This window comes from Gymnoscopelus microlampas, assembly GCF_963454915.1.
Source record: "Gymnoscopelus microlampas genome assembly, chromosome: 21".
In the NCBI taxonomy this organism is placed as follows: domain Eukaryota; kingdom Metazoa; phylum Chordata; class Actinopteri; order Myctophiformes; family Myctophidae; genus Gymnoscopelus; species Gymnoscopelus microlampas.
In genome coordinates, this window is record NC_139958.1 from 45,326,944 (window position 1) to 45,353,908 (window position 26,965).

The following is a 26,965-nucleotide window of genomic DNA, read 5'->3' on the forward strand; positions in this document are numbered from 1 at the left end:
ACTCTCGCCCTTTCTGTGTGTGTGTGTGTGTGTGTGTGTGTGTGTGTGTGTGTGTGTGTGTGTAAAATCACAATAAACAGCGATACCTAAACTTTTGCTACACAAACTGCAACTAAAAATGTATTACCATGTATGAGTCCTCACTTGCATTTTAAAATATTGTCGATTGAAGACTCTTTCAGGGCCCTGAAAAAATGGCTTTTCCCCTAGCTTGATTATCAGACTGAAGCTGTGTGGAGCTTCAGTCTGACATTGGCTCCAGTGCAGTCGATTACAAGGGGGAGGGAATTAGAATTTCCCTAAACCAACCACAAGAGATCCACAGATCCGCCTACATCTGACGTCATCGCACAGCTTGTTTTATTAGATATTTGCTGATTGGCTTGTCGTTAGACCCACCCCCATCTCCAACTCTCAATGGACGACTAAATCCTAGGATCACATTACAACACCAGACCAAGAGAGGCAGTCCACTCAGAGAGTGGGCGGGGTCTATGGGTGTATTTTCAAATGTTGAGATTGGTTAAAGCTTTTGTTTCATACGGAACAAGCAAGGGAGTACTCATGCATCTTTTCAGATTTTCAGATTGGTTCTAGTTTTTTTCTTCAAACTGAGCAAGCAAAGGGCTTCTCCCCTGTATGAGTCTTCATGTGAACCTTCAGATCTTGATTATGGCTAAAACCTTTGCTACAAACTGAACAAGTAAATGGCCTTTCCCCTGTATGGGTCCTCATGTGTGTTTTCAGATGTTCAGATCGGGTAAAGTTTTTACTACAAATTGAACAAGTAAATGGCTTTTCCCCTGTATGAGTCCTCATGTGTTTTTTCAGATGTTCAGATCGGGTAAAGCTTTTGCTACAAACCGAACAAGCAAATGGCTTGTTCCCTGTATGAATCATCATGTGTGTTTTCAGATTTGAAGATGTAATAAAGCTTTTGCTACAGACTGAACAAGCAAATGGCTTGTTACCTGTATGAATCATCATGTGTCTTTTCAGATGATGAGTATGGCTAAAACTTTTGCTACAAACTGAACAAGAAAAGGCCTTGCTCATGTGTGTTTTCAGATTTTGAGATGTAATAAAGCTTTTGCTACAGACTGAACAAGCAAATGGCTTGTCAACTGTATGCGTCCTCGTGTGTATTTTCAGATCTCCAGATTGGTTCAAGCCTTTTTTACAAACTGAACAAGCAAATGGCTTTTCCCCTGTATGAGTCCTCATGTGAGCTGTCCGATTTGAAGATGTTATAAAGCTTTTGCTACAGACTGAACAAACAAATGGCTTGTCACCTGTATGGGTCCTCATGTGTATTTTCAGATCTCCAGATTGGTTAAAGCCTTTTTTACAAATTGAACAAGCAAATGGCCTTTCCCCTGTATGGGTCCTCATGTGTGTTTTCAGGTCACAAAAGCCTTTTTTACAAACTGAACAAGTAAATGGCTTTTCCCCTGTATGAGTCCTCATGTGTATTTTCAGATTTGAAGATTGATTAAAGCTTTTGCTACAGACTGAACAAGCAAATGGCTTGTTCCCTGAATGAATCATCATGTGTGTTTTCAGACTATGAGCATGGCTAAAACCTTTGCTACAAACTGAACAAGCAAATGGCTTATCCCTTGTATGAGTCTTCATGTGTGTTTTCAGATTTGAGGATTGATTAAAGCTTTTGCTACAGAATGAACAAGTAAATGGCTTGTTACCTGTATGTGTCCTCATGTGTGTTTTAAGATTTTCAGATCGGGCAAAGTTTTTGCTACAAACTGAGCAAGCAAAGGGCTTCTCCCCTGTATGAGTCCTCATGTGTGTTTTCAGATCTCCAGAATAGTTAAAGCTTTTGCTACAAACCGAACAAACATATGGTCTTTCCTTTGTATGAATTATCACGTGTTTTTTCAGATCAGCCTTGCAACTACATACTTTTTCACACTCTGTACAACAAACGTTTTTCTTTCCTGTTTGACTCCTCATGGATGGTGTTTGTTTTGACGATTTCATATTCTGAGACAACTTGTTGCTCAAAGACAACCTTTGTCCTTCCACACGTTGTGTCTTGTGTGGTTTCAGTGTGTTTAAAACAGACTGAGCACCACTGGGCTCCCACTCATCACTGTCTTCAGTATCAGATTCAGAACAGTGTGAATCCCAGTCAACACTGTCCTCAGTCATGTCAGATTCAGAACTGTTTGAAGAGAGGAGCTGGTCATCACCAGTTGGTTCTGATGTTCCACAGTGCTCTACATCAGCTTGTGTTTTCATGTGTTCAGTTGAGGTGCTGGCTAGAGGCTCCGTCTCTCTGCTTTCATCGTTAACTTCAATTTTTACTGTTAGTAATGTCAACAATGACTCTGCAGCCTCCTCTGGTCTTTGAAGTAGCTCCTCCTCCTGTACCTCTTTAATCTGTGGAGGTTCTAGTTTCACCTGGGCCAGACTGGGATGTATCTCCTGCTGTTCCTCTTTAATCTGTGGAGGTTCTAGTTTCACCTGGGCCAGACTGGGACTCATCTCCTGCTGTTCCTCTTTAATCTGTGGAGGTTCTAGTTTCACCTGGACCAGACTGAGACTCATCTCCTGCTGTTCAGGGGAAACCTCCTCTTTACACACATGAAGGGTTGTGAGGTCTACAAGGAGGAGAGAGGAGGTAACATCAGCAGAGAACAAATCAGTGTATATTCTGATTGTATCATATTTATTATTCTTCTATTTTTTTTGTATTGATCATTGTACTGTCTGTTTTATTTTTAAGTGACACTTTGTGTACAAAGTATGTATTAGTTGTTGTGCAGAAACCTCACATCTCCACATTTCAATTCTGTATGCTTTTTTATTATTCTTTTGTAAATGAATGTCCTACTACAGTGTCTCAGAAAAATAGCCAATCTACAAGCATTTTAAGCTTGTAGATCTGACATTTTTGCTTTTTAAAACACACAAAAAAACATTTGAAAGTGTGTGTGTGTGTGTGTGTGTGTGTGTGTGTGTGTGTGTGTGTGTGTGTGTGTGTGTGTGTGTGTGTGTGTGTGTGTGTGTGTATGCGCGTGCAACTGTACCAATATTCCACATTCAAATATATATGTGAATACTTTATTAACATTTAAGATGCAAATGAAAAAAATAATGCCTGGGTGCCTGTCACCTTACACAGAGCCAGCAATCTTCCCTTGCATTCCACTAGCCACACAGACTCCTCACGGCAGAAACAAGAAAAACCTGACTGTTGTGTACTGAATGTACACAATACGTTGAATCACACATGCATGTGCAGTCCATGTATCTAGGAGAAGTGAGTGAAAATGAAATTAAATCTATTGTAGCAAAATCAAAGAACAAGACATCAACTGATAGTGATGGGATAGATATGATCAGTGTGAAAAAAGACCATTGACTGTATAATTAAACCTTTTAGTTATATCTGTAATCATTCTTTTAGTACTTGAGTTTTTCCAGACAGGATGAAAACTGCAAAGGTCATTCCACTTTTTAAGACTGGAGACAAACATGAATTTACTAATTACAGGGTCCCCACACATTTTTAGCAATACCCAGGGGGCAAAGGGGGGTGTGCTGCATTTGCCCTGCCATCAAAGGTTGGCCACCAGAAATAATATCTATGACCCAGTAGGATCACAACCTATATGGACAACCCGGTCAATTTTTTGCTGGAAATCCAATATGGCCGCCTCAATATTGGCCCCTATCAGAAAATAGCTTTGGCGATAACTTTTGAACCAGATGGGCTAGAAATGCAAACTTGGTGTCTATTTCATGGTTTCAGAGCATGAGAAACTCAATGGAATACTTATCTTTATGATTAGGTGTGTCTGGACCTTTACTTTGCATATTTCCAAGATGGACGCCACCCGAAAATGAGTTTTACTATGACTTTTACAGTGACAGCTAACTGTTATGGCAAAAAGTCTGCTTTTTAAGCAATATGAACACATTTGGTCAGTTTGAGCTTTCATTTCTATGTTGTCAATATGGCTGCAGTCATAAATAATGTATGGTATTACATTTTTGCTCAGATTCTATCTATAGTTGTGGGGATGATTGCAGAGAAAAATCTGAGAAAAATCCCACAATGTATCTTATGTATCATTTTAATAAACTAACTACAATATAAACAGACACATGCACACTCCAAGACTTGCCAAAAACTTCAACTTTAGGGCTATACAAATTAACATAGTGGTATGCATTCAAGTAACATAACCAAATATAGACTACTCAGTGACAAACAGAGTAAAAGCGGAGTTGAGGTTGCCTACAAAAGGTTCATTTTGACCTATGGTGCTGTCTTGCCTGCTTCTAAAGCCAATGATACTATGGTACACAATGCTATTCACTGTCACTGTTGTCACGTGTTGCACTGATCCTGCTGCATCGTGTCTCCAGTCCCTTGCAACGGCATCCTAAGTAGCATGTAATTGCCTTCTTTGCACAGGAACAGTTTTTCTGGCCGCCTTTGATACAGCTGCATGTAGATGCAAGGGGGACTGCATTGCTAGCACTGAGAGACCATCCATACTCTGCGAAAGAGGGAATATTCGGCTTGGCGATGTGTGCACATTTATCTATTATGGTTGCTAGAGCAGCTCTTCTCAGGTGCAGGTCAAAGGCATTCTCTGTCGGGGGCAGCAGCTTTAAGAGGGTTGATCTATTATTGAGGAACTTGTACACTCTAAGCTTACTCAGGTCAAAATCCTCCGGGTGGTCCGCTTTGGATGTATATACAGCAATTGTGAGGTCTCGTGTCTGATTGATGACGTCATCTGAGAAGGAATCAGAAGAGTTTTCACCAAACTCCTCAAGTGCAGGGAGATCCAGACACATGCTGGCCTTGAACCATGCCTTCTTCCCAGTGAAGAAGGGATAGCTGGTGGTATCTCTGCCACTTAAACTATGGATAAAGGGCAGGGCACGACACTGTGCGAGCCCCAGTGCTGATACCATTTGATGGATAGGAAGGTATGAATTTTGCTCTGTTCTCACCCACAGCTCTGGAAGGCATCTGAGATGGGTTGCTTCATAGTAAAGGCACATGATGATGATGTCTGTGTCATTGGCATGGATGACAACTCTGTCAACTTTGTCATTCTGGACACTGTACAGGGTGTGGAGTATTATTCTTGTATCAGCCTCCTGTTGTGTGGATTCTAGTGCAGGGAAATCTTCAATAGACCCCTCCTTGATCACCACACTCATTGTCTCTTCTTTAAACCCCCCACCCAGGTAAAGATGTGTTGGACCAAGGGCCGACTTAAGTTTCTCATTTTCACACCATTCGTCACAGAGGAAACTCAATAGGTTTGCCTTGTTAGCTGACACAGCAAAAAACTCCCGAGGATCTGGAGCTGTGCAATGCATACTGACTTCATATTCTTTGGAAGGTTTTGGTCGAGCATATCTGTGTTCTTGCTCAGCTGTCTTAAGACTAGGTCCACTGTACCGGTCACAAGTCACAACAGAAGTGAATGATCTCTGTGCCAGCAGGCACATCATTCAACAGCAGACGTTGGTATCGTTCAGCGATTGTTCCAAATGCTTCACCTTTCAGGAACGACCAATGGCGTATGGCATACATGGGACCAATAACTACTGCTGTTTTTCTGTCTTCTGTAGGCAGGTCAGGGATGCATGCAACTTTGGTCTCCTCTTTCAGGACCTTCACAAGGCTTGCCTTGGTACCTGTTCTCATCCTGCCATCTTCCTGAAAGAGGGAAGGGGGGGAAGTCACTGCACTCCTGGTTGCCTATAAAGTCAACAAGGTTGAGTTCTCCACCACTGGCTATGATTTGGCTCATGCGCAGGAGGGCAGTAATTTCATTGCTCTTGCCAGGTGCTGAGGTTTTCCCCTTCGATTTTTTGGATTTTGTGTTTTGAGTGTGGAAAGTGTTAAGCTTCATTATGCTTGTCTTCTTCTGATCACTGGACAGTGATTCACACAGTGCCTTCAGACCCAGTTCTTTCACACTCATCAAGTCGTCCTTGACTGTGGAATCAGCACACTGTCCTGTAGATATGTTGATCATGGATGATGTTCTCACTGTAAATGGGTTAGTCTCCACTGCTGCCATGACCTTGACTACCATCTCTGCATCCCGGGTTACACGACTCTGACCAGACTCATGGTGTGGGTTGGAGGAGTGGAGGTGGAGCATAGACTTGAGCTCTGCAGAGACAGCTGCAGTGAGTAGTTTTGTGTAGACCCATTTTGTCCGGGCAGCAGGGCTGAGTGTAATGCTATCCAGACCGCTTGCTTCCTTGGCATCAGCATTATAGGTCTGCTCCAGTAGCATGTCAAGAGCAACACTGTTGTGGCTGCCATCTGCTCGTCTGCCAACAAATACACCTGCCATCAGTGCTTCATGTACCTCTGAGGCTGTTTCTGGTAGTTTCTTCATCTCAGCCAAAAACAGAGGTAAAGATTGTTGCCCGTACTTGTAGTGGCCTGCTGCAGTGAGGTAGGGTATCATTCTTGCTGATTCACAGAGATGTCCTGTCCAGTCACCTTCCCGATCGTAGTAGATAAACCTTTGGAGAATATCTGACATCTCCAGGAAGGTTGCCCAGAGGACTGCAGTTGGTTGGAAATTCCATGCTACTTAGGATGCCGTTGCCAGGGACTGGAGACACGATGCAGCAGGATCAGTGCAACACGTGACAACAGTGACAGTGAATAGCATTGTACCATAGTATCATTGGCTCTAGAAGCAGGCAAGACAGCACCATAGAGGTCAAAATGAACCTTTTGTAGGCAATAGTGATGCGCGGGTCGGGTTTTTTCATGACCCGCCCCGCGACGGAACCCAACCCGCCTCAACCCGCCCCGCGAACCCATATATAAATCTATGGCTCAGCCCGCCCCGCGACCCGCGATTTTTTTTTTATTCTGTAAAATCATGGTTAGAAAATAATCCCCAAGTGTATTAAAACTGTTTTATTGTTATTATTCTTATTCTTATTAGGAATAACGACAAAACAAGAGCATGTGATTTTTTTATTTATTTTTTTGCGTGTGAGAGCGGCTGACCCGCTCTCCCGCAGCACGCATAATTGCCTCGAAATTCTGACTTGACCCACCCGCGCCGCGGGTTGACCCGCGGGTCCCGCGGGTTACGGGTCAACCCGCGCATCACTAGTAGGCAACCTCAACTCCGCTTTTACTCTGTTTGTCACTAAGTAGTCTATATTTTGTTATGTTACTTGAATGCATACCACTATGTTCATTTGTATAGCCCTAAAGTTGAAGTTTTTGGCAAGTCTTGGAGTGTGCATGTGTCTGTTTATATTGTAGTTAGTTTATTAAAATGATACATAAGATACATTGTGGGCTTTTTCTCAGATTTTTCTCTGCAATCATCCCCACAACTATAGATAGAATCTGAGCAAAAATGTAATACCATACATTATTTATGACTGCAGCCATATTGACAACATAGAAATGAAAGCTCAAACTGACCAAATGTGTTCATATTGCTTAAAAAGCAGACTTTTTGCCATAACAGTTAGCTGTCACTGTAAAAGTCATAGTAAAACTCATTTTTGGGTGGCGTCCATCTTGGAAATATGCACAGTAAAGGTCCAGACACACCTAATCATAAAGATAAGTATTCCATTGAGTTTCTCATGCTCTGAAACCATGAAATAGACACCAAGTTTGCATTTCTAGCCCATCTGGTTCAAAAGTTATCGCCAAAGCTATTTTCTGATAGGGGCCAATATTGAGGCGGCCATATTGGATTTCCAGCAAAAAATTGACCGGGTTGTCCATATAGGTTGTGATCCTAGAGGGTCATAGATATTATTTCTGGTGGCCAACCTTTGATGGCAGGGCAAATGCAGGTTTCCAAAAAAAGGGGGGGTTTGCCCCCTGGGTACAATGAATTTCCAAAACATTTCCAAAACTTTTCCAGAATATTTAGCCCAATTTCCAGGCCTATATAACAATCATTCGGCGCAATAATGTGTCTCTTACTCCTATGTAGAATGCCCAAAGATAGGCAGCGTAGCAAAAATAAAGTTTGAGACATACATTATTAGGCTGCCGTCACACAGCCCGTTCGGCGAAAAACTACTTATGTTACATATTTCGTGTAATATTATTCATGTTTATGAAAATGTTTTGTTTTAACAAAATCAATAGCCAAAAACTATGCATAGCCAGATATTTTTCCAGGACCCTTGATAAATTCCAGGACCTTTGATGATGTTTGATCAATTTCAAACCTTTTCCAGTACTGGATTTTTTTTATTTTTATTTCAAAATATTTCCAGGAATTTCATGACCGTGGGGACCCTGTAATTATAGACCAGTTTCATTGCTTTCCCAGTTTTCAAAAGTGCTTGAAAAGCTGTATGTACAGAGATTAGATTATTTTATTGAAAAGAATAACATGCTGAGTGAGAGTCAGTATGGTTTTAGAACCAATCGGTCCACAGCGTTGGCACTTATGAAAATAACTGGTCCACAGCGTTGGCACTTATGAAAATAACTGATGAAATAACAACAGCAATAGACGAATATAAACATACTATAATAGGTGTATTTATTGATTTAAAAAAGGCTTTCGACACAATTAATCACACTATATTGATTTCAAAATTGAATAAATATGGTGTGAGAGGTTTAGTATTAGAGTGGTTAATCAGTTATCTTGATAACAGGCAACAATATGTACAGTTGGAGGGCTATACATCGGAATGTAAGAGAATTGAATGCGGGGTCCCACAAGGATCGGTTTTGGAACCTAAACTCTTTATTTTATATATTAATGACATTTGTGAAGTATCAAAGATAATGCAGTTTGTTTTGTTTGCAGACGACACAAATTTATTTTGTTCAGGGGACAATTTAAGAAAGGTAGCAGAGAGCATTACAAATGAAATGGTGAAACTTAAAGGTGGTTTAATAAAAATAAATTATTAAATTTGAAAAAAAAAGCGGGAACATCGAAAAAGTGTATGAATTTAGGTTTCTTGGTGTTATATTGGACGACAAATTAACATGGAAAAATCATATAGCACATGTAAAAGCCAAAATGGCTAAAAGTCTTTTTATTTTGAACAAGGTAAAATATGATTTAGACACGAGTATACTGAGAATGTTGTATTGTACATTGGTTTTACCATATACCACCATAAAAGTCCAGTATTTAGTTTAGTTTCAGTCAGCAAAAACAGTTCACAAATAATACATCTTTTAGTCTACTCCATTCCATGCAAACTTGGTATTTTGATTTTACCACACTGATCCCAGTACAACCTAACACTAAACACCTGGTTATAGAACCAATGTCCTCTTCTACCAACTGATCCCAGTACTCAACAAAACACCTGGTTATAATATGAACCAACCCACACTGATCCCAGTACACAGCCAACACCTGGTTATAGAACATGGGTCTTCAACAGGGGGTCCGGGACCCCAAGGTGGTCATTAGATTTACAATAGGAGGGCCACCAAATGTTTGTGTGATAGGATTTATTTTATTTTACATTAACCACTTGAACCCTAGCATCCTTATTCTGAGGGGAACATTTGCAGAAAATAGCAGATCTACAAGCTCCCTATTTTTGGCAAAGAGATTTGGTGTACAGGGAAAAAAAGAGTGAACCAAGTACAGAGCCAAAGGTCACGTTTACAAAGTACTAAGTTGAGGGTTTAGGTGGTACATTTCTGAAAATCAACATATTAATAGAAAATATAATGTGTAAACAAACAAACATCATGAATTTACACATCACTGATGATAGTGCTGTCAAAAAAGCCTATGAAGCTATCAGGGTTGCCAGAAACCTGGCAACCCTGACGTAGCCCTGACGGTAAGCGTGTTACGTCATTTCCTATACTGTCTGCGACGCTAGCGAGACGTACATCGTTTAGCTGCGCAAGACGCTAACGTTGATATTATTGTATTGTTGTGATTTGAACACACACTATCACTGCTAACTACTACCCTATCTCTCTACTGTGTGGCGACTTTATCGCTGCTTGGGCTGACTGTCTAGCTAAGGGACTAACTTTGCCGTTGGCTGTTTGGCTTCACAGTTAGCCTAGCTTTAGCTTTAGCTTAGCGGCTACTTTGGGCTGCTGGGCGATGGCTTCTCTCTCCTTCCCCCCCTCCTTCCCCCCCGGGTTCCCGTCTCGCTCTCATCCTCGCTCCTGTGCTGTATGTCAAATGCATAGTTACAGCTCCGACGCCTTTATTGGATGTACGGATGTTTGTGTCAAGTGCAGTTTGTTTACAGCGCTGGAGGAGAGGCTCTGGCGGCTAGAGGAAACCATGTCTAGTGGTGCTCACTTTAGCCTAGCTTCTGCTCCCGTGCAACAGGGAACAGGGGGACATTACCAGCCACGGTCACCGACCGTGACTGATCATAGTCCCCACACGCACCCTACGACCCAAGACGGCTGGGTGACTGCTCCTGGTCGTAAGCGTAGAAATAAACAAAAGCACACGGGACACCAACCACTTCACGTTTCAAACAGATTTTCCCCACTCGCTGCTACACCCGTTGAGTTTAGCAGTGAGACGTCAGCCCCACTCTGTGACACGCCCCCTCCGCGTGTCACTGAGAATAAAACTCTGGTTATTGGTAGTTCTATAATGAGAAACGTGAAGTTAGTGACACCAGGGACCATAGTCAAATGCATCCCCGGGGCCAGAGCGGGCGACATCGAATCAGATTTAAAAATGCTGGCTAAAATTAAACATAAACGTTATGATACAATTGTAATCCACTGCGGTGGCAATGACACACGACGTAAGAGATCAGAGATCACAAAGATAAATATTGAGTCTGTGTGCACATACGCAAAGACAATGTCGGACTCCGTAGTTTTCTCTGGTCCCCTGCCAAATATGATTGGTGATGAGATGTACAGCCGTATGTCTTCATTCAACCGCTGGTTATCAAGGTGGTGTCCAGATAATAACGTGGGCTTTATAAATCATTGGCAAACTTTCGAGGGGAAAACTGGTCTGATGGGGAGAGACTGCATACATCCAACTTGGGATGGTGCGGCGCTCATCTCTAGAAATATAGACGAGTTTATCAATAAACTATGACCACCCAGAGTTGGGACCAGGAAGCAGAGTTGCAGTCCTACACGCTCCTCTGTGCTTCCACCAGAGCAGCCACCTACCCTACAAATCAGAACAATTGAAACTACTCGACCCCCTAGGCATGTAAAACCAGGGGTTCGAGGAGCCGTACATAAAAACCTGGCACAAATCAAAATTAATGCAGTAGTGCCACAAAACAAAAATATTAAATGTGGACTCCTGAACATTAGATCTCTACGCTATAAAGGTGTATTGGTAAATGAAATCATATCAGACAACCATCTTGATCTACTTTGTCTTACCGAAACATGGCTGGGTGAGCAAGAATACGTCCCCCTAAATACAGCCACCCCACCAAGTCACACAAATGCCCATATTCCCCGAGACACCGGCCAGATTGGAGGTGGAGTTGCAGCCATTTTTAACTCAAGCCTAATAATCAGCCCCAGACCCAGGCTGACTTACAAAACGTTTGAAAGTCTGGTTCTCACTCTTTCGCACCCAAGCTGGAAATCACTACAGCCTCTATTATTTGTTACAGTGTATCGCCCTCCTGGGGCCTACACTGAATTTCTATCTGAATTCTCAGAGTTTCTATCACGCCTAGTCCTAGACTCTGATAGAATCATTTTGGCTGCCGACATGAATGTCCACGTGGATGTAGTAACCGATAGCCTCAGTAAAGCGTTTATTACGCTAATTGAGTCTATCGGTTTCTCTCAGTGTGTAGATAAACCTACTCACAAGTTCAACCATACCCTCGACCTTGTTTTGGTCTATGGTATTGAAATTGAACATCTTATAGTCTTCCCATATAATGAGAACCTCTCCGACCACTATTTAATAACTTTTGATTTTACATTAATTGATTACTCACCATTGGACAAAAATGTATTTGGTAGAAATCTATCTGATAGTGCTGTGGGCAAATTTAAGGAAGCAATACCATCAGCCATCAACTCAGTATATTCCAACACAATTGAAGATCTCTATACTTATAGCCCCTCTCAGGTCGATCACCTTGTTGATAATGTCACAGGCTCCCTTCAGACAACGCTTGACTCTGTTGCTCCTTTAAGAAAGAGGGTAATAAAGCAACAGAGGCTAGCCCCATGGTATAACTCTGGAACTAAAAATCTCAAGCGAACGTCACGTAAGCTTGAAAGGATATGGCGTTCAACCAAACAGAAAGAATCCTGTATAGCCTGGCAAAACAGCCTTAAAATATATAGGAAGGCTCTCTGCAATGCCAGAGCCACCTATTATTCTTCTCTAATAGAGGAAAACAAAAACAACCATAGGTTCCTTTTTGACACTCTAGCCAAATTGACAAAAAGTCATGACTCTACTGATCCGCGTATTCCTATATCCCTTAACAGCAATGATTTCATGATTTTTTTCAATGGTAAAATCAATACTATCCGAGATAGTATTGACAACCTACTACTCTCAGCCCCTACCGGACCGCCCTCCGACGTAATATCCCCAGAAGTCGCTGTACGACACAGTGTATATTTGGACAGTTTCTCCCCGGTCGAGCTCTCCGAATTCACTTTAATGATCACATCTTCCAAACCAACGACCTGTCTCTTGGATCCAGTCCCAACTAGATTGCTTAAAGAGGTCCTGACCCCGGTTGGTGCATCCCTACTCGATATAATCAATATGTCTCTGGTGACGGGCTACGTACCACAGTCCTTTAAGGTAGCTGTCATCAAACCCCTCCTCAAGAAGCCTACTCTCGACTCAGGCATTTTGGTTAACTATAGACCTATATCGAACCTCCCATTTCTCTCTAAAATCCTTGAGAAAGCAGTCGCCAAGCAGTTATGTGACTTTCTACATAACAACAAGCTATTTGAAGCTTTTCAGTCAGGATTCAGAGCACACCATAGCACTGAGACGGCATTGGTGAAGGTCACAAATGACCTCCTGATTGCATCCGATAATAACCTTCTCTCTGTACTGGTTCTGTTGGACCTCAGTGCTGCATTTGATACTATTGATCACCATATTTTGTTGCAGAGACTTGAGCATCTGGTTGGCATTAAGGGTGCTGCATTGAACTGGTTTGAGTCCTATCTGTCTGACAGATTTCAATTTGTAAACGTTAACGATACACCTTCACTACGCGAAAAGGTTAAATACGGAGTCCCACAAGGCTCTGTACTTGGACCAATACTATTTACTCTATATATGCTTCCTCTAGGTGAGATAATTAGGAAACACTCTATAAATTTCCATTGCTATGCAGATGATACACAATTATATCTATCAATGAAGCCAGATGAAACGGATCAACTGGCTAAACTTCAAGCATGTCTTATAGACATCAAGAGTTGGATGACCCGTAATTACCTACTCCTCAACTCGGACAAAACTGAAGTTATTGTACTTGGCCCTAAGCACCTCAGAGATAAATTAGCCGATAAGAATTTTACCCTAGATGGTATTACCTTGACCTCCAGGGCCACTGTAAAAATCTGTTTCTGGGAGTCACGTTTGACCAAGACATGTCCTTTCAGTCCCACATAAAACAAATTTCAAGAAATGCCTTTTTTCACCTGCGTAATATTGCAAAAGTTAGGCATATTCTGTCCCAAAATGATGCAGAAAAACTTGTCCACGCATTTGTTACTTCTAGGCTGGACTATTGCAACGCCTTACTATCAGGCTGCCCAAATAAATCCCTAAATAGCCTGCAGCTTGTCCAGAATGCCGCTGCGCGCATACTGACAGGAACCAGAAGAAGAGATCATATCACTCCTTCATTGGCCTCTTTGCACTGGCTCCCGGTTAAATACAGAATCGAGTTTAAAGTTCTCCTCCTCACATACAAGGCTCTCAATGGACAGGCACCAATATATCTCAAAGAACTCATCGAGCCCCATAAACCAACCAGAACACCACTGCGCCCACAGTATGAAAAAATGCTTACGGCTCCAGGAAACCCCAAAAAAGTTAGAACAGGAGGCAGAGCATTTAAGTTTCAGGCACCTCAGCTGTGGAACCTTCTCCCAGTCTCAGTCCGCAAAGCAGACACACTCTGTATATTTAAGACTAGACTAAAAACCTTTCTCTATGATAAAGCCTATAGCCGAAGTGTATAGACTCAGTCACCCTATAGTTATCCTCTCTCCCCTCCCCACCCTCCCCCCCTCTCTCCTCTCGTCCTCTCTCTTCTCGTTCTCCCTTTGGTTGTGTGGGTTTGTGTCCCAATGGTACAATCGTAATTAACCCTGTACGGATTCACGCTCTAGTAAGGCCTGCCACTAATTCTACAACCGGGGACCCGCTCCCCGGAGTTTCTTTTATTTCCCACGTCGCAGGTCCATGGACTGTCAATACGGACCCCCAGCTGCGGCTCAAGACTGTGACTGCGGACCGGGCCTCTCCATGGAGCACGACCATGGATTTCTACTACACTGCACTATACCACTATACTATATATACTGTATATTATCTTAACATTCTTATATTATACCATTATATACTACATACACATTATTGCTGTACTATATTATACTATCATATATATCATATATTACACTATTATATGTGCTACTATTGTTACTGTTACTACCTGCACTGTATCTCTCTCTCTCTCTCTCTCTGTCTCTGTCTCTGTCTCTGTCTCTCTCTCTCTCTCTCTCTCTCTCCCTCTCTCTCTCCTCTTTCCCCCGACACGGTCGAGGCAGAAGGCCCCCGCCCTAGAACCTAGGGTCTGCCTGACGTTTCTTCCAGTTAAGAGGGAGTTTTTCGTTGCCACTGTCGCAAAAATTGCTTGTTCAGGGTGGGATTGTCGGGTCTCTTCTCTACATGTAAAGTGTCTTGAGACAACTTGTTGTGATTTGACACTTTAATAAAATTGAATTGAATTGAAAATCTATGATGAAATCTATGAAAAAGTTTAATCTGCAATACGTTATACAATTTGTAGTGGGGGATCCCTGCTTCATCTCTCTGACAGCTAAGGGGTCCTTGGCCTGAAAAACGTTGAAGACCCCTGGTATAGAACCAATACCACTGATCCCATAACATCCTAACAAGACAACACTTGGTTATAGTCAGAACCAATGTCCAATGTCTAAACACCGGGTTAGAACAGTAATGCACTACCCCCCACGCGCGCGTGCTACAAGCTCGGCTAACGTTACTATTATTGGGTTCGGTTTGGCTACAGGTTACAGATACGTTAAAGACAGCTGACATTGGAACATACATTAACCATTTCCACTCACATTCTCCACACAATTGTTGCTTGGCGAACGTAAACTTGATAACGTTGGATAGATCATGTTGCAAACACCACGACTCGGCGACAGAAGATAAACTGCGTCGTAGTTTTGTAACTTTTGTAACTGCTGGGAGCGCAGTAACTGTCAATTCAACTGTGTGTGCACTGGCTTCGAATGCTATCAATGCATTGAATGGGAGATTATCACGTTTTATCAGACCATTGAATGGGCGAAGTAGGCGACCTACTACCTAACCCGCGATTTGTCAGACCATTCATTGGGCGCAATCAGGAGCTACTGACCACCTTTGGAGGCGGAGCAGTCCCCACAACAATATTTACGATTCTGTGCCTATCGGTACATAACTCCAACGGCGCTGAGTAGGCTCAGGCGAGCGTCGCACCACTCCGGACGGCAACTCGGTCGCTTTAGCTCCCTCGGTGGTCCGTCGCGGGGCTCCAGCTCGCCTGAGACTGCGCGCCTCCGTCATGGTCCGAAACCAAAACAACCAAAACCAAAACTGAACTATTTAAGTCATCTCCGTCGGTAGGTCAGTATGTCTTGATAACACCCAATGAATGGTCTGATAAATCACGGGGTAGGTAGTAGGTTGCCTACTTCGCCCATTCAATGGTCTGATAAAACGTGATAATCTCCCATTCAATGCATTGATAGCATCCAAATCAGGTGGTGTGTGTGTGTGTGTCTGTGTGTGTCTGTGTTGCTGCACCCAAAATGTCAGGCCCGGCGAATGGATGCCGGAAACCCTGAGTCTTGTGACATTTCTTGTGTACCTTACCTTAACTTAATTTAATAAAAGAAACGTTACAAATATGTAGGCTATAATGAGTTTCACTGAATAGATTGGTTTATAATTTCCCGTTTCATGTCAAGGTAAAGATTGTTCCATCAAGTAATGTCAGTTTTTTTCCATTCCTGCCAGTGAGGAGCCCCCACCGGTAGGACGTAGTGTAGAGCCTTCGTCCTACTTGTTATCCGACAACAAAATTCCCCCTCGGGAACTTTGATATAGACCTCTGTTAAACAGTTTCTCTGTCCGCTTTGTGGCCCTCACATCTCCTCCCTTCCCCTCCTCTCCCCCCTCTCCTCTCCTCTCCTCTCCCCCCTCTCCTCTCCCCTCCTATCCCCCCCTCTCCTCACCTCTCTTAGTCATAGCTCTGCACACATGTCATGCGAAGTCCAGCATAAACGTTATGCGAGGCCCTGCCAATCAAGTCAAGCTGAGGGTCTGATTGGCCTATCAGGGAAGCCTTTGGTGGCCCGTCACACACGTTTCTGCACACACGTCATGCGAAGTCCGGCATAAACGTTATGCAAAGCCCTGCCAATCAATCAGTCAAGCTGAGGGTCTGATTGGCCTATCAGGGAATCAGTCAAGCTGAGAGTCTGTTGTTCCATCATCATTACGCTCAATGTAAACTTTGACAAAAAGATGCTGCAGGCAAAATTATGCTGTGGCCAAAAAGAAGGAAAGGTGCTGTGGCTAAAATGTAGAGGTAGAGATATTTATGAATCAGGACAGCTCATATGTCATGCGAAGTCCACCATAAACGCTATGAGGAGCCCTGCGAATCAATCAGTCAAGCTCAGGGTCTGATTGGCCTATCAGGGAAGCCTTCTCTGCACACATGTCATGCGAAGTCCGGCGTTAAACGTCATGCAAACCCCTTTCAAGTCAAGCTCAATCAGTCAAGCTGAGGGTCTGATTGGCCTGTCAGCGAAGCCTTCTCTGCACACACGTCATGCGAAGTCCGGCATAAACATCATACGAAGCCCTGCCAAGTCAAGCTGAGGGTCTGATTGGCCTATCAGGGAATCAGGGGGCACGGTGGCGCAGTCGTAGCACTGTCGCCTCACAGCTAGAAGGTCCTGGGTTAAATTCCCGCCGGGGACGCTGTGGGCGCTGGGGGCGTGTTCTCTCCTCCGCGTCATCAGTGCCATACCCTAGGCGGGGTTGGTGAAAGGGCCTTTCTGTGTGGCGTTTGCATGTTCTCCCCGTGTCTCCTAGGGTAGTTAATACCCTCACAAAAACATGCAGTAATCCTGGTCACTATACTGCCTCCCCCTGGTCAGCCAGGGCGCCTGATGGAGGGGAAAGGAACTAGTTGGAATAACGTGTTCCTTCCACGCGCTACGTCTAACCAGGGAACCTCCCCCTGTCGGGTGATAAGAAGCGGCCTGCTTGCTCCTCATGCATTGAAGGAGGCATGAGCTTCAGCTTGGGCTCTCCCTAGGCTGGCAGAGGGAGAGTAGCGCCCAGGATTACATAGGCAATTGGCACTGGGTGAAAAAAAGTGGGTTACAAAATCGTGGGATAAAAAATATAAAAAATAAAATAAAATAAAAGCTGAGAGTCTGATCACTGATCAAGGTGGGGAAAGAAGCCTAAGTATTAGCCAGAGCTCTGATCAACAGTCTGTGGCAAGTTTGGAGGCAAGTGGAGTGATCCGGTGCTGACCAACCCCGGACGTACTTTGGAGGCCTTGTCAATTATAGTAGTAGGATAGGATAGGATAGGATAAGATTAGACCTTAACTCATTCAGTGCCATTGACGTATAATCCGTCATTTTTTAAATTTATTTATTCGCACAATGAAAAAATCAATTTTAACAAAGGTAACTGTAAAGAACATTCAGGGCATACTTGCCAACATTAGCCATAGATGGATACCACCGCAAGTTGGACCAAGGATGCCCAGAAACCTATATAGGCGTATGAATGACTTATTCAGTCCTGACCCCTAGTGACCTATTCGATCCCAACCTTCCTATATATGGATATGCCCAGAGATGGTGACAATCAACCTCCCCAAGTCTGACATCATAGAATCTCTCCTAGGCTTCTTTCTATACATGGAGATAAGTAACATACTTAGCTATTACTGTACATCAGAGAGCCCCTCCTGGAACCCAATATATGGAGCTAACCGAAACGTCCAGGACTGACATCATAGTCCCATGTAGTCCGTAACGGTACCACCGGTCGACCCGGAGGCACCAACCGTGATCCCGACAGTCACCCAGATACCTCTATACCATAATACCACTTCCTCGAACCACCTTCCGAACTACACAGATCCTGTACGGGGCGGCCGGACCTAACACATCGGCAGGCGGTCACCCTCCGACAGGTGCAAGGCCAAAACTGTTCTGAATAACGAATGAATAGCAATCCCCTGAGCCACTGCTGCTCTACCTCCTGAGCCACTGTTGCGGCTGCTCTACCTCCTGAAATGCTCAGAATGCCCTTTCATCCATCTTACTGTCCTTCAAGATGTACAAGAACCATGGAGACCAAAGGGAAGCCCACACCATAGAGGCCAAAGTAAAGCCCACAGCTAGACATGTGAATCTTAAAACTTAAGAGCCTCATGGGGCGGCGGGACAAACCCCATGTAAAGCGACCTTGGGAACATGGAAGGCGTTATCAAGAATGTATAATCTAACCTCCTTGAAAGAAACCTCATCCAAATGTCCTCCTCATGGGGTGGCGGGACGCATCACTACCTCAAGTAATGTATGAGTCAAACATGCTGAGCAGACGAAGATGGAGTCACAGTCAAATACTCGCGGTGTATGCCAGAAAGTGTTCTTGAATATTTATGTATTTCCACCGGAAATCCGTGGGGCAGCTGTAAAGAACATTCAGGGCATACTTGCCAGCATTAGCCATAGATGGATACCACCGCAAGGTGGACTATGGCAGGATGCCCAGAAACCTATATAAGGGGATGAATGACTAATTCAGTCCCGACCCATAGTGACCCATTCGATCCCAACCTTCCTATTTATGGAGATCCCCATAGATGGTGACAATCTACCTCCCCAAGTCTGACATCATAGAATCTCTCCTAGGCTTCTATACATGGAGATAACTAACATACCTAACTCTGACATCAGAGCACCCCTCCTGGAAACCCAATATATGGAGCTAACCGAAACATCCAGGACTGACATCATAGTCCCATGTTTGGACATAACTGACATAGCCTACTCCATATATGGATATGACTGACATCACCGTAATCAGGGGCGCAGACTCCGTGGGGGCCTCGGGTTCACAGCCCCCTCACTCAACTGATGAGCCCCTCAGATCGGGGCCCAATTTAATTTCCATGACTATATCGCAAATGGTGCCCGCGACGGCCGCGAGAGAGACGCATTCAATGCGCCGGCCGTTAACACCTATAGAACAATAGCGCAGGAATGTAGGAATCTAACAACCCCACCCAGCCATCAAGCCCTTGTAAACCTGCTCTGTATAGTTTGATGTGTGGCTGCTAGCATCACCTTGCTTGTTCTACTCCACTACATCTCAGAGGCAAATATTGTACTTTTACTCCACTACAATTATTTGAAAACTTTAGTTACTAGTTACTTTGTAGATTTTGATTATCCCAACAATACAATCAGAGAGCCGTGCGCCTTTGGAACCTCAACCACTAAGGAACAACTCACGGCCAAAGCACTGCTCCATTTCCCTCCCAACTTGCTACAAAAATCACTCATGCAAAAGTATATAAGTAATTCTACTTAATTTACAACCTTCACATGTGCCTCATTTTAAAATAATCATAAAGTGTCATAAAGTGTCTGCTCCAAATTTTTCCAAATTTCCTTCCGGGTGGTCAATCTCACCTGCCAATCATCATCTGCGAAACAGTGACGTACGTTGCCACGTCGCGCTGACGAGACAGAGGAAGGGCCAACCATATATCTATGGGGCCAACGAGGGACACAGCCAGAGCGTTACACAGACACAGAGCGACAAACACACGGACGCGAGCAAGACATGGCTGGACCAACAAACTCACTTCACTATTCTGCAAGGACAGCCACCACAGTCATTATGCCTTGCAGAAAAAGGAGTACACAACAAAGCCAACAAAAGAAGCGCCACATGCCAGGTGAATGTGCTCATTTAACTTCGCATGTACTCTCTCTGTGTGTGTGTGTGTGTGTGTGTGCGAACGATCCCAAAAGCGCCAAAAAATCCGCCAACCATTGCTTATACAAAAAGTCAGACCTGGCAACGCAGCCTACGCCAATCACGTGTGAGAGATCTACAAGCTATGGGGCAGAGACGCCGTGTGCCATGCACCGTATCTTGGCAACAACGAAAGCGCTCACTCTCATTGGTCGTGTCACGCTAAGAGCAGTTTCCAGACAATGGCATCGCAGAGAGTTTACCGTAGTGTTTATATATATCTATGGCTGTAGCCATCAGAGTCAGTCGCAGCGACGACAGACAGGGCCCTGTGATAGTTGCCATGTAGCTAACGCTAACGTTGTTGTCATGCCTGCAGCGGCTATGCAATCACTTTGTCAACAATGCACGTTTGTGTGGTAAATGTTATTATTGCTGCTCCGTTAGTCCATTGTAGATGGTGTAACTCCACTAACTAACGTAATGGCAGGACCGCCCCCCCCCCCCCAAATAATCATATTTGAACTGGAGACCCCCCCATTTTGTTTGACTCCGTTCCACAAGTCAATATTGTGAAAGTCGCAGATCTACAAGCTCACAACGCCTCACGTTGAGAGGCGTTGTACGCTTGTAGATCGGCTATTTTCAACATGTTTGCCTCTTTCTTATATTATTTGACAATGTGGCCAATGTTTTACAGTATAGTTTGTTGACTACTTTTGTTGCAGTAATGGTCTTTCCCTTTACTTTAGCTTTTTTATTGTCTCCACCAGGCCGAAAGGCATGGCGCGAGAGTATGATTTACACCCTGTCCGTCCGTCTGTGGATAGCTAATCTCCCGCATCGTTGCCTTGATCGCAGCGAAACTGTGCACACACACTCCCTGCATGCCAATTCAGAACCTCTGCCCCATTCCTTTCACATGGCCCTGTTATAGTGCCACCAGGAGGCCGCTTTTTGCAAAACACATTTTCTCACAGTACTCCTACATATTTTGTCCTAACATCACGCAAATCGAAACACAGTATCTCTATAGTCATTTAAAAAAAAACGTCTTTCAGATTTTTCATATTCCATCCTGATTGACTAAAAATGGCTTCCAAAGTTTGCAGGACTGCTCCGTTTTGACCAAAATGCCTCAAATTATGAACACAGCATGCACTTTCCGTGCAACTTTGCACCCACATTCCCACCATGCCGAGGAAGAAATTCCACTTGAGATTTTTCTAATCAGCCTCATGGTGGCGCTATAACAGTCCGATTTGTGTTTTTACCTACAACTGCACCAATCTGTGTCAAACTTTGTATGTGCACTCTCTAGAGGTCAAGGAAAAACCTTTCCCCTGCATTTTTCACATCTACCTTTTATAGCGCCACCAGGAGGCCGACTTATGTAAAACATATTTCTTTACATTACTCCTTCCGATTTTATCTAAATTTCACGCAAATCGGTACACATGATCTCTATAGTCATGTGATCAAGTCGGATCTGTTTAATCTTTCATATTCCATCCCCATTGGCTAAGATTCACATCTAAAGTTTGCACAAAATGCCGCAAATCATGAATGCAGCGTCCGATTGCGGTCAACTTTGCACGCACATTCACACTATGTTGAGGAACAAGTGCTACCATTTTAACATTGGCCTGTGGGGGGTCCCCACCGACAGGTTGAGAACCACTGTATTAGGGGAGAGTCCGTGAGAGCTGGATAAACGAGGTCAAATGTGTCAAAAGGAGTCTGTACGGCTGTCGATAAATGAACACATGACGTCGGTGGGAGAGGAGATATTGTGTCTTTTGGACAAACAGCAGCGTGGTGCTGATGTTTGTTGTGTGAAGCAGCTTAATGTCAGAGTCTTTGTGTTGGAGCGCCTCAGTGCGGCTGCAGAGTTCATGTGCAACCTCTTCCAGAGAGAGATAGAGACACTAGAAACTCTGCTGGAGAAAAAAAAAACACTGCTGGGCATTGACTTTCATATGGACATTGATCTACACACTGCAGGTATGTCTGTTACACACACAACATCACCTGGGCCTTAGGTGGGCCCCACCTAGGCAATTCTATGTGGGGCCGAGGTGGGTCTTAACTGCAATGCCCATGCGGGCTATAAGTAGCTTCTACCTGGCCCTTAGGTGGGCCTCAACTAGCCTAACTGGGTTTGCCCATGCAGGCTTTAACTGGGTTCTACCTGGGCCCTAGGTGTACCCTAACCAACCAGAGTGCAGTGCCCATCGCTCCAAATGTTGTGAGGTCAGGGCTCTCAATACTGCACATTGGTGGAGGAGGAGAGGCCGCAGGGCAACCGCACACATGGCTGAACCAATGGTAGCCCACAGATGTTTCCTCTGCTCTGGAGATTTACAATCTGCCCCTCTATGCCACATATCATCCGCGCTACAGGGTCTTCACCGCACTGGCCCTCATGACGCTACGCCACTTATATGCGCTGCCAAGTGGCCGCGGGCGCTACGTGGGCGTGGCCGCGGGCTAGACGCGAGCCCCCGCGTAGCGGGGGCGAGCTTCTAGTTATTACAAAACAAACAGTAACCACTTCAGCCCATATCAGCTATTTGAAAATAGCAGACCTACAAGCTCACAATACTCACAAATCACATTTGAGGCATTGCGAACTTGTAGATCTGCTATTTTCAAAAGATTTGTATACATTGAAAACATTGTATAATGAGTACTAAAGTAAAAGTACTCTACATTGCATTGATACTTTTTAAGTAAAACATTTGAGGATGAGTGTTGTTAATGTTATGTTATGGTCATTTAATGAATTAATTAAGCAAAATAAATCGTGACGCAGTGGGTGGAGGGGATGGGGGGAAAGGGGGGAGGGGGGTGGTCAAGTTCAGCCCCCATGGCCACGCACAAAAGCCGGCGTCCCTGACCGTAACGACACCAGGGCCGCAGCCAACGGTATAAAAGGCAAAGGAACTCCCTGGTTAATTGAGTTCCATCAGCGACCACGAGCAACATTAACTCCTTCCAAAGAGATAAGCATCAATACTAATAACAATATTCAATCAATCAATCTGCCATTTAATTTAATAATGTTTGCTTGCGCTGATCTACAAGTTGTCAAGTGGGTGTGTCCCAACCGCGTTGTAAGCTTGAAGATCTTTCCATTTTGAGGAGTGGTGACGTTTTATGTCTGACATAAGATGTTTCCGGTTAAGTACAGTACTAAACCATTTTATGGTCTTAAATGAAGACCAATGAATGAACACACCTCTGACTTTAAGACGAAAATGAGGAACACCTGTGATACACACATATCAGGGCTTTCCACGCACTTTGTTAATCACACATAGTTTATACTTATAGAAATTACAAACCCTTTTAATACTTTTATTTACATGCTATATACGAACAGCTTAGTGAATGAGGCTCAATGTGTTATATTGTGACAGACATATGGGGCATAGTGCGCAGCGTGAGAACGTACAGGAGAGAGAGGGAGATTCCACAACACAGTAAGAGAAATTACGTTCCCCTCTGAATGTAGCCATAAGATTCATATCTTGCTAAAGTAAAGCATGATGACACATGTTCCAGGTACTCTATAGGCTTATCTGGTGTATTGGGTGACGGGGGGAGATTTTGCGGGGCCCGCAGGTTTTATTTTGACCGCCTGTTCCCGACTGCAGGTATTTAAATACTGCCCGTAAGATCTCCATTGGGACCTGCGGGTACCATGGGTACCAAGTCAGTGAGTGTGTGTGTGTGCGTGCGTGTGTGTGTCTGTGTTACTTACAGCCTGTCTCAGTGTCAGTGCGGTAGTTATCCTCAAGGGTGAAGATGGGAGGCATGCTGGCAGCAGTCCTCCAGGGGGCAGAAGACCTCAGGTCTTCGCTCAGGGCTGCCGAGTCGTAGGTATCACTGGTAGACATCTGCTTTATAGTACACACACACACAGTAATTATTCAATTTAGCTAACTTTAACCACTTTCACCCTGGTGTCCTTATTGTCTCCGCCAGGCCGAAAGGCATGGCCGAAACTATGTTTTGCACCCTGTCCGTCCGTGTGTGTGTGGTTCCGGCTGTGAACAGCTAATCTCCGGCACCGTTGGCTTGATCACAACTAAACTGTGCACACACACTCCCTGGATGCCAGAGCAGAACCTCTGCCCCAAATTTTTCACATGGGCCTATTATAGCGCCACCAGGAGGCCGCTTTGTGCAAAACTATTTTTTGAGTCTTATTGGCTGAAATTGGCTTCCAAAGTTTGCAGGAGTGCTTCGCTTTGAACTGAATGCCTCAAATCAAGAACAAAGTGTGCGATTTCCGTGACATTTTGCACGCACATTCCAACTCAGCCTCATGGTGGCGCTAAAACTTTGTATGCACAGTCCCTAGAGGCCAAGGAAAAACCTTTGCCCTGCATTTTCAAATCTGCCTTTTATAGCGCCACCAGGAGGCCAACTTATGTAATACACATTTTTTTATATTACGCCTTCAGATTTTCAAATCGGTACAAATGATATCTATAGTCATGTGATCAAGACGGATCTGTTTGATTTTTCCTATTCCATCCTGATAGGTTAAGATTGATATCTTAATTTTGCCCGTTTTGAACAAAATGCTGTAAATCATGAACGCAGCGTCCGATTGCGGTGAGACTTTGCATGCACATTCGCACTAGGTTGAGGAACAAATGCCACCCTTTTAACATTGCCCTATTATAGCACCACCAGGAGGCCGATTTTTTCTTTGCATTACTCCTAATTGTGTCCAAACATCACACAAATCTCTATAGTCAAGTGATCAAGACGGATCCGTCCTATTTTAAATATTCCATCCTGATTGGCGAATTCCGAACATTGCTGTCCCACAATAACCTACCTGACCTGGCGGAGACCTGTGCTCCTAGGACCACTTTTTCTAGTTTTGGTCATGTAATCACCCACTGAGCCATAGTCGTCTATTAGACCTCCGTCTAAAACAGGGTTATAATTGGTCTAACAGTGAAAGTTTTTTAATAGTCTAGGCTTAGCCTAGATGTTGATTAGCTGTTTTTTAAACGTCTATATTTAGACCGTCTATATTATAGACGTCATTTCAACGGCTATAATATATAGACGCTTACAAAACAGCTAATCAACGTCTAGGCTAAGCCTAGACCGCTAAAAAACTTTCACTGTTAGACCAATTATAACCCGTTTTAGCCTAGCCCAGATGTATTTTAGACGTCTAATAGCCCGAAAAATGCTCAGTGGGTATAGGTGAACATTTTCACAAGCAAGTTGTTTTGGAGTTTATAACCAGTTTGTTTTATATCGTTTTGATGCTGTTAATCTTGGCCACAATTTAAGTATTTTCTTCGTTTTTAGATTCATTCACCATAATGAAATGTACAAACCCAAATTATCCTTGTATACAACAGTGGTTCTCAAACTTTTTCATGTCAAGGACCCCCAAATTGACACTTATGAGCCCGCGGACCCCCATTTCAAAAGATATGCCAGGGACCCCCATAAGAGAAGATTTTTTACGGCTCTAGCAGTGATTCTCAACCATTTTAATTTCAAAGACCCCCAGTTTGACATACATTAGGGCTACAGACCCCCATTTAATGGCATTTCTATCACTTGGACCGCAATTTATAATGTAAAATCTATGTCAATTTAACTCTGAGAGTGTACAAATGGAACCAAATGGACCCATTTGGTCCATTTGTACACTCTCAGAGTTACAGACCCATAAGGGTCCATTTGGTGCCTAATCTATCATTTAGCTGGGGACCCCCTAGAACTCCCTCAAGGACCCCTGGGGGTCCCCGGACCCCACTTTGAGAACCAATGGTATACAACACATCATGGGGTAAGTAAACTATAGAAATTAAGTCATTTCTTGGGTGAACTCTTCCTTTAACACAATGCAACACACACACACACACACACACACACACACACACACACACACACACACACACACACACACACACACACACACACACACACACACACACACACACACACACACACACACACACACACACACACACACACAACAACAACAACTAAATGCTATAAATGCTATCTTAGCATTATAGCATCTAAGACTCTTGCGGCAGTAAGGGCGACTAGACGTCCCATGTTAGCTAGCCGCTAGCTAACATTACAATTCCATCCAAACTATCCAATATTCGGTCATAATGTTAATCAAAACACAAACAAGACCACATAACAATGTCTTCAACCATTCAAGAGAATAAATACCCGTTTTGTACCTGAAAAGTGGAGATTTCAATAAAGTTTGTAGAACACAGTCGCTTAGAGTTTATCTCCTCTTTACTACCTCTGCTGCAGGCCTGAGGAAGACTCAACAAGCAGATCACAGATTCACTGATACGTTTCTCTGTTAATCATTGTATACGTTTTAACCTCTTTCATGGGACTTATGTACATAGTTTATTCTCACAAATTGGTTTGGATTTAATTTACTAAAACGTACTTATAATGTATAAGTCAAGTCAAAATATAATTCATTTATAAGTTAAAAATTAATCATATTTTGTCCCTGGATCAGTTTTGACAGTGGTGGAAAGTAAAAGTATCAATACTGCATTGTAGAAATACTCAGTTACAAGTAAAAGGAATTCAAAATGTACTTGAGTAAAAGTACAAAAGTATTGGTATGAAAATGTACTTAAAGTACCAAAAGTAAAAGTACTACAATGTTTGAAAATAGCCGATCT

General features: G+C 43.6%; 1 protein-coding gene across 1 annotated transcript; it reads right to left on the bottom strand.

The window, feature by feature from the left end:
• Positions 1-414: 414 nt before the first annotated feature.
• Positions 415-26,564, bottom strand: LOC311038038 (uncharacterized protein; the record flags this gene model as incomplete). Its single annotated transcript, XM_084047333.1, has 4 exons — positions 26,498-26,564; positions 24,022-24,157; positions 2,422-2,621; positions 415-432 (listed from the first exon to the last, which is right to left on the bottom strand). Exons 2-4 carry the CDS (start codon positions 24,155-24,157, stop codon positions 415-417), a joined length of 354 nt encoding a protein of 117 aa, XP_083903459.1. The 5' UTR covers positions 26,498-26,564.
• Between the last annotated feature and the right edge of the window lie 401 nt (positions 26,565-26,965).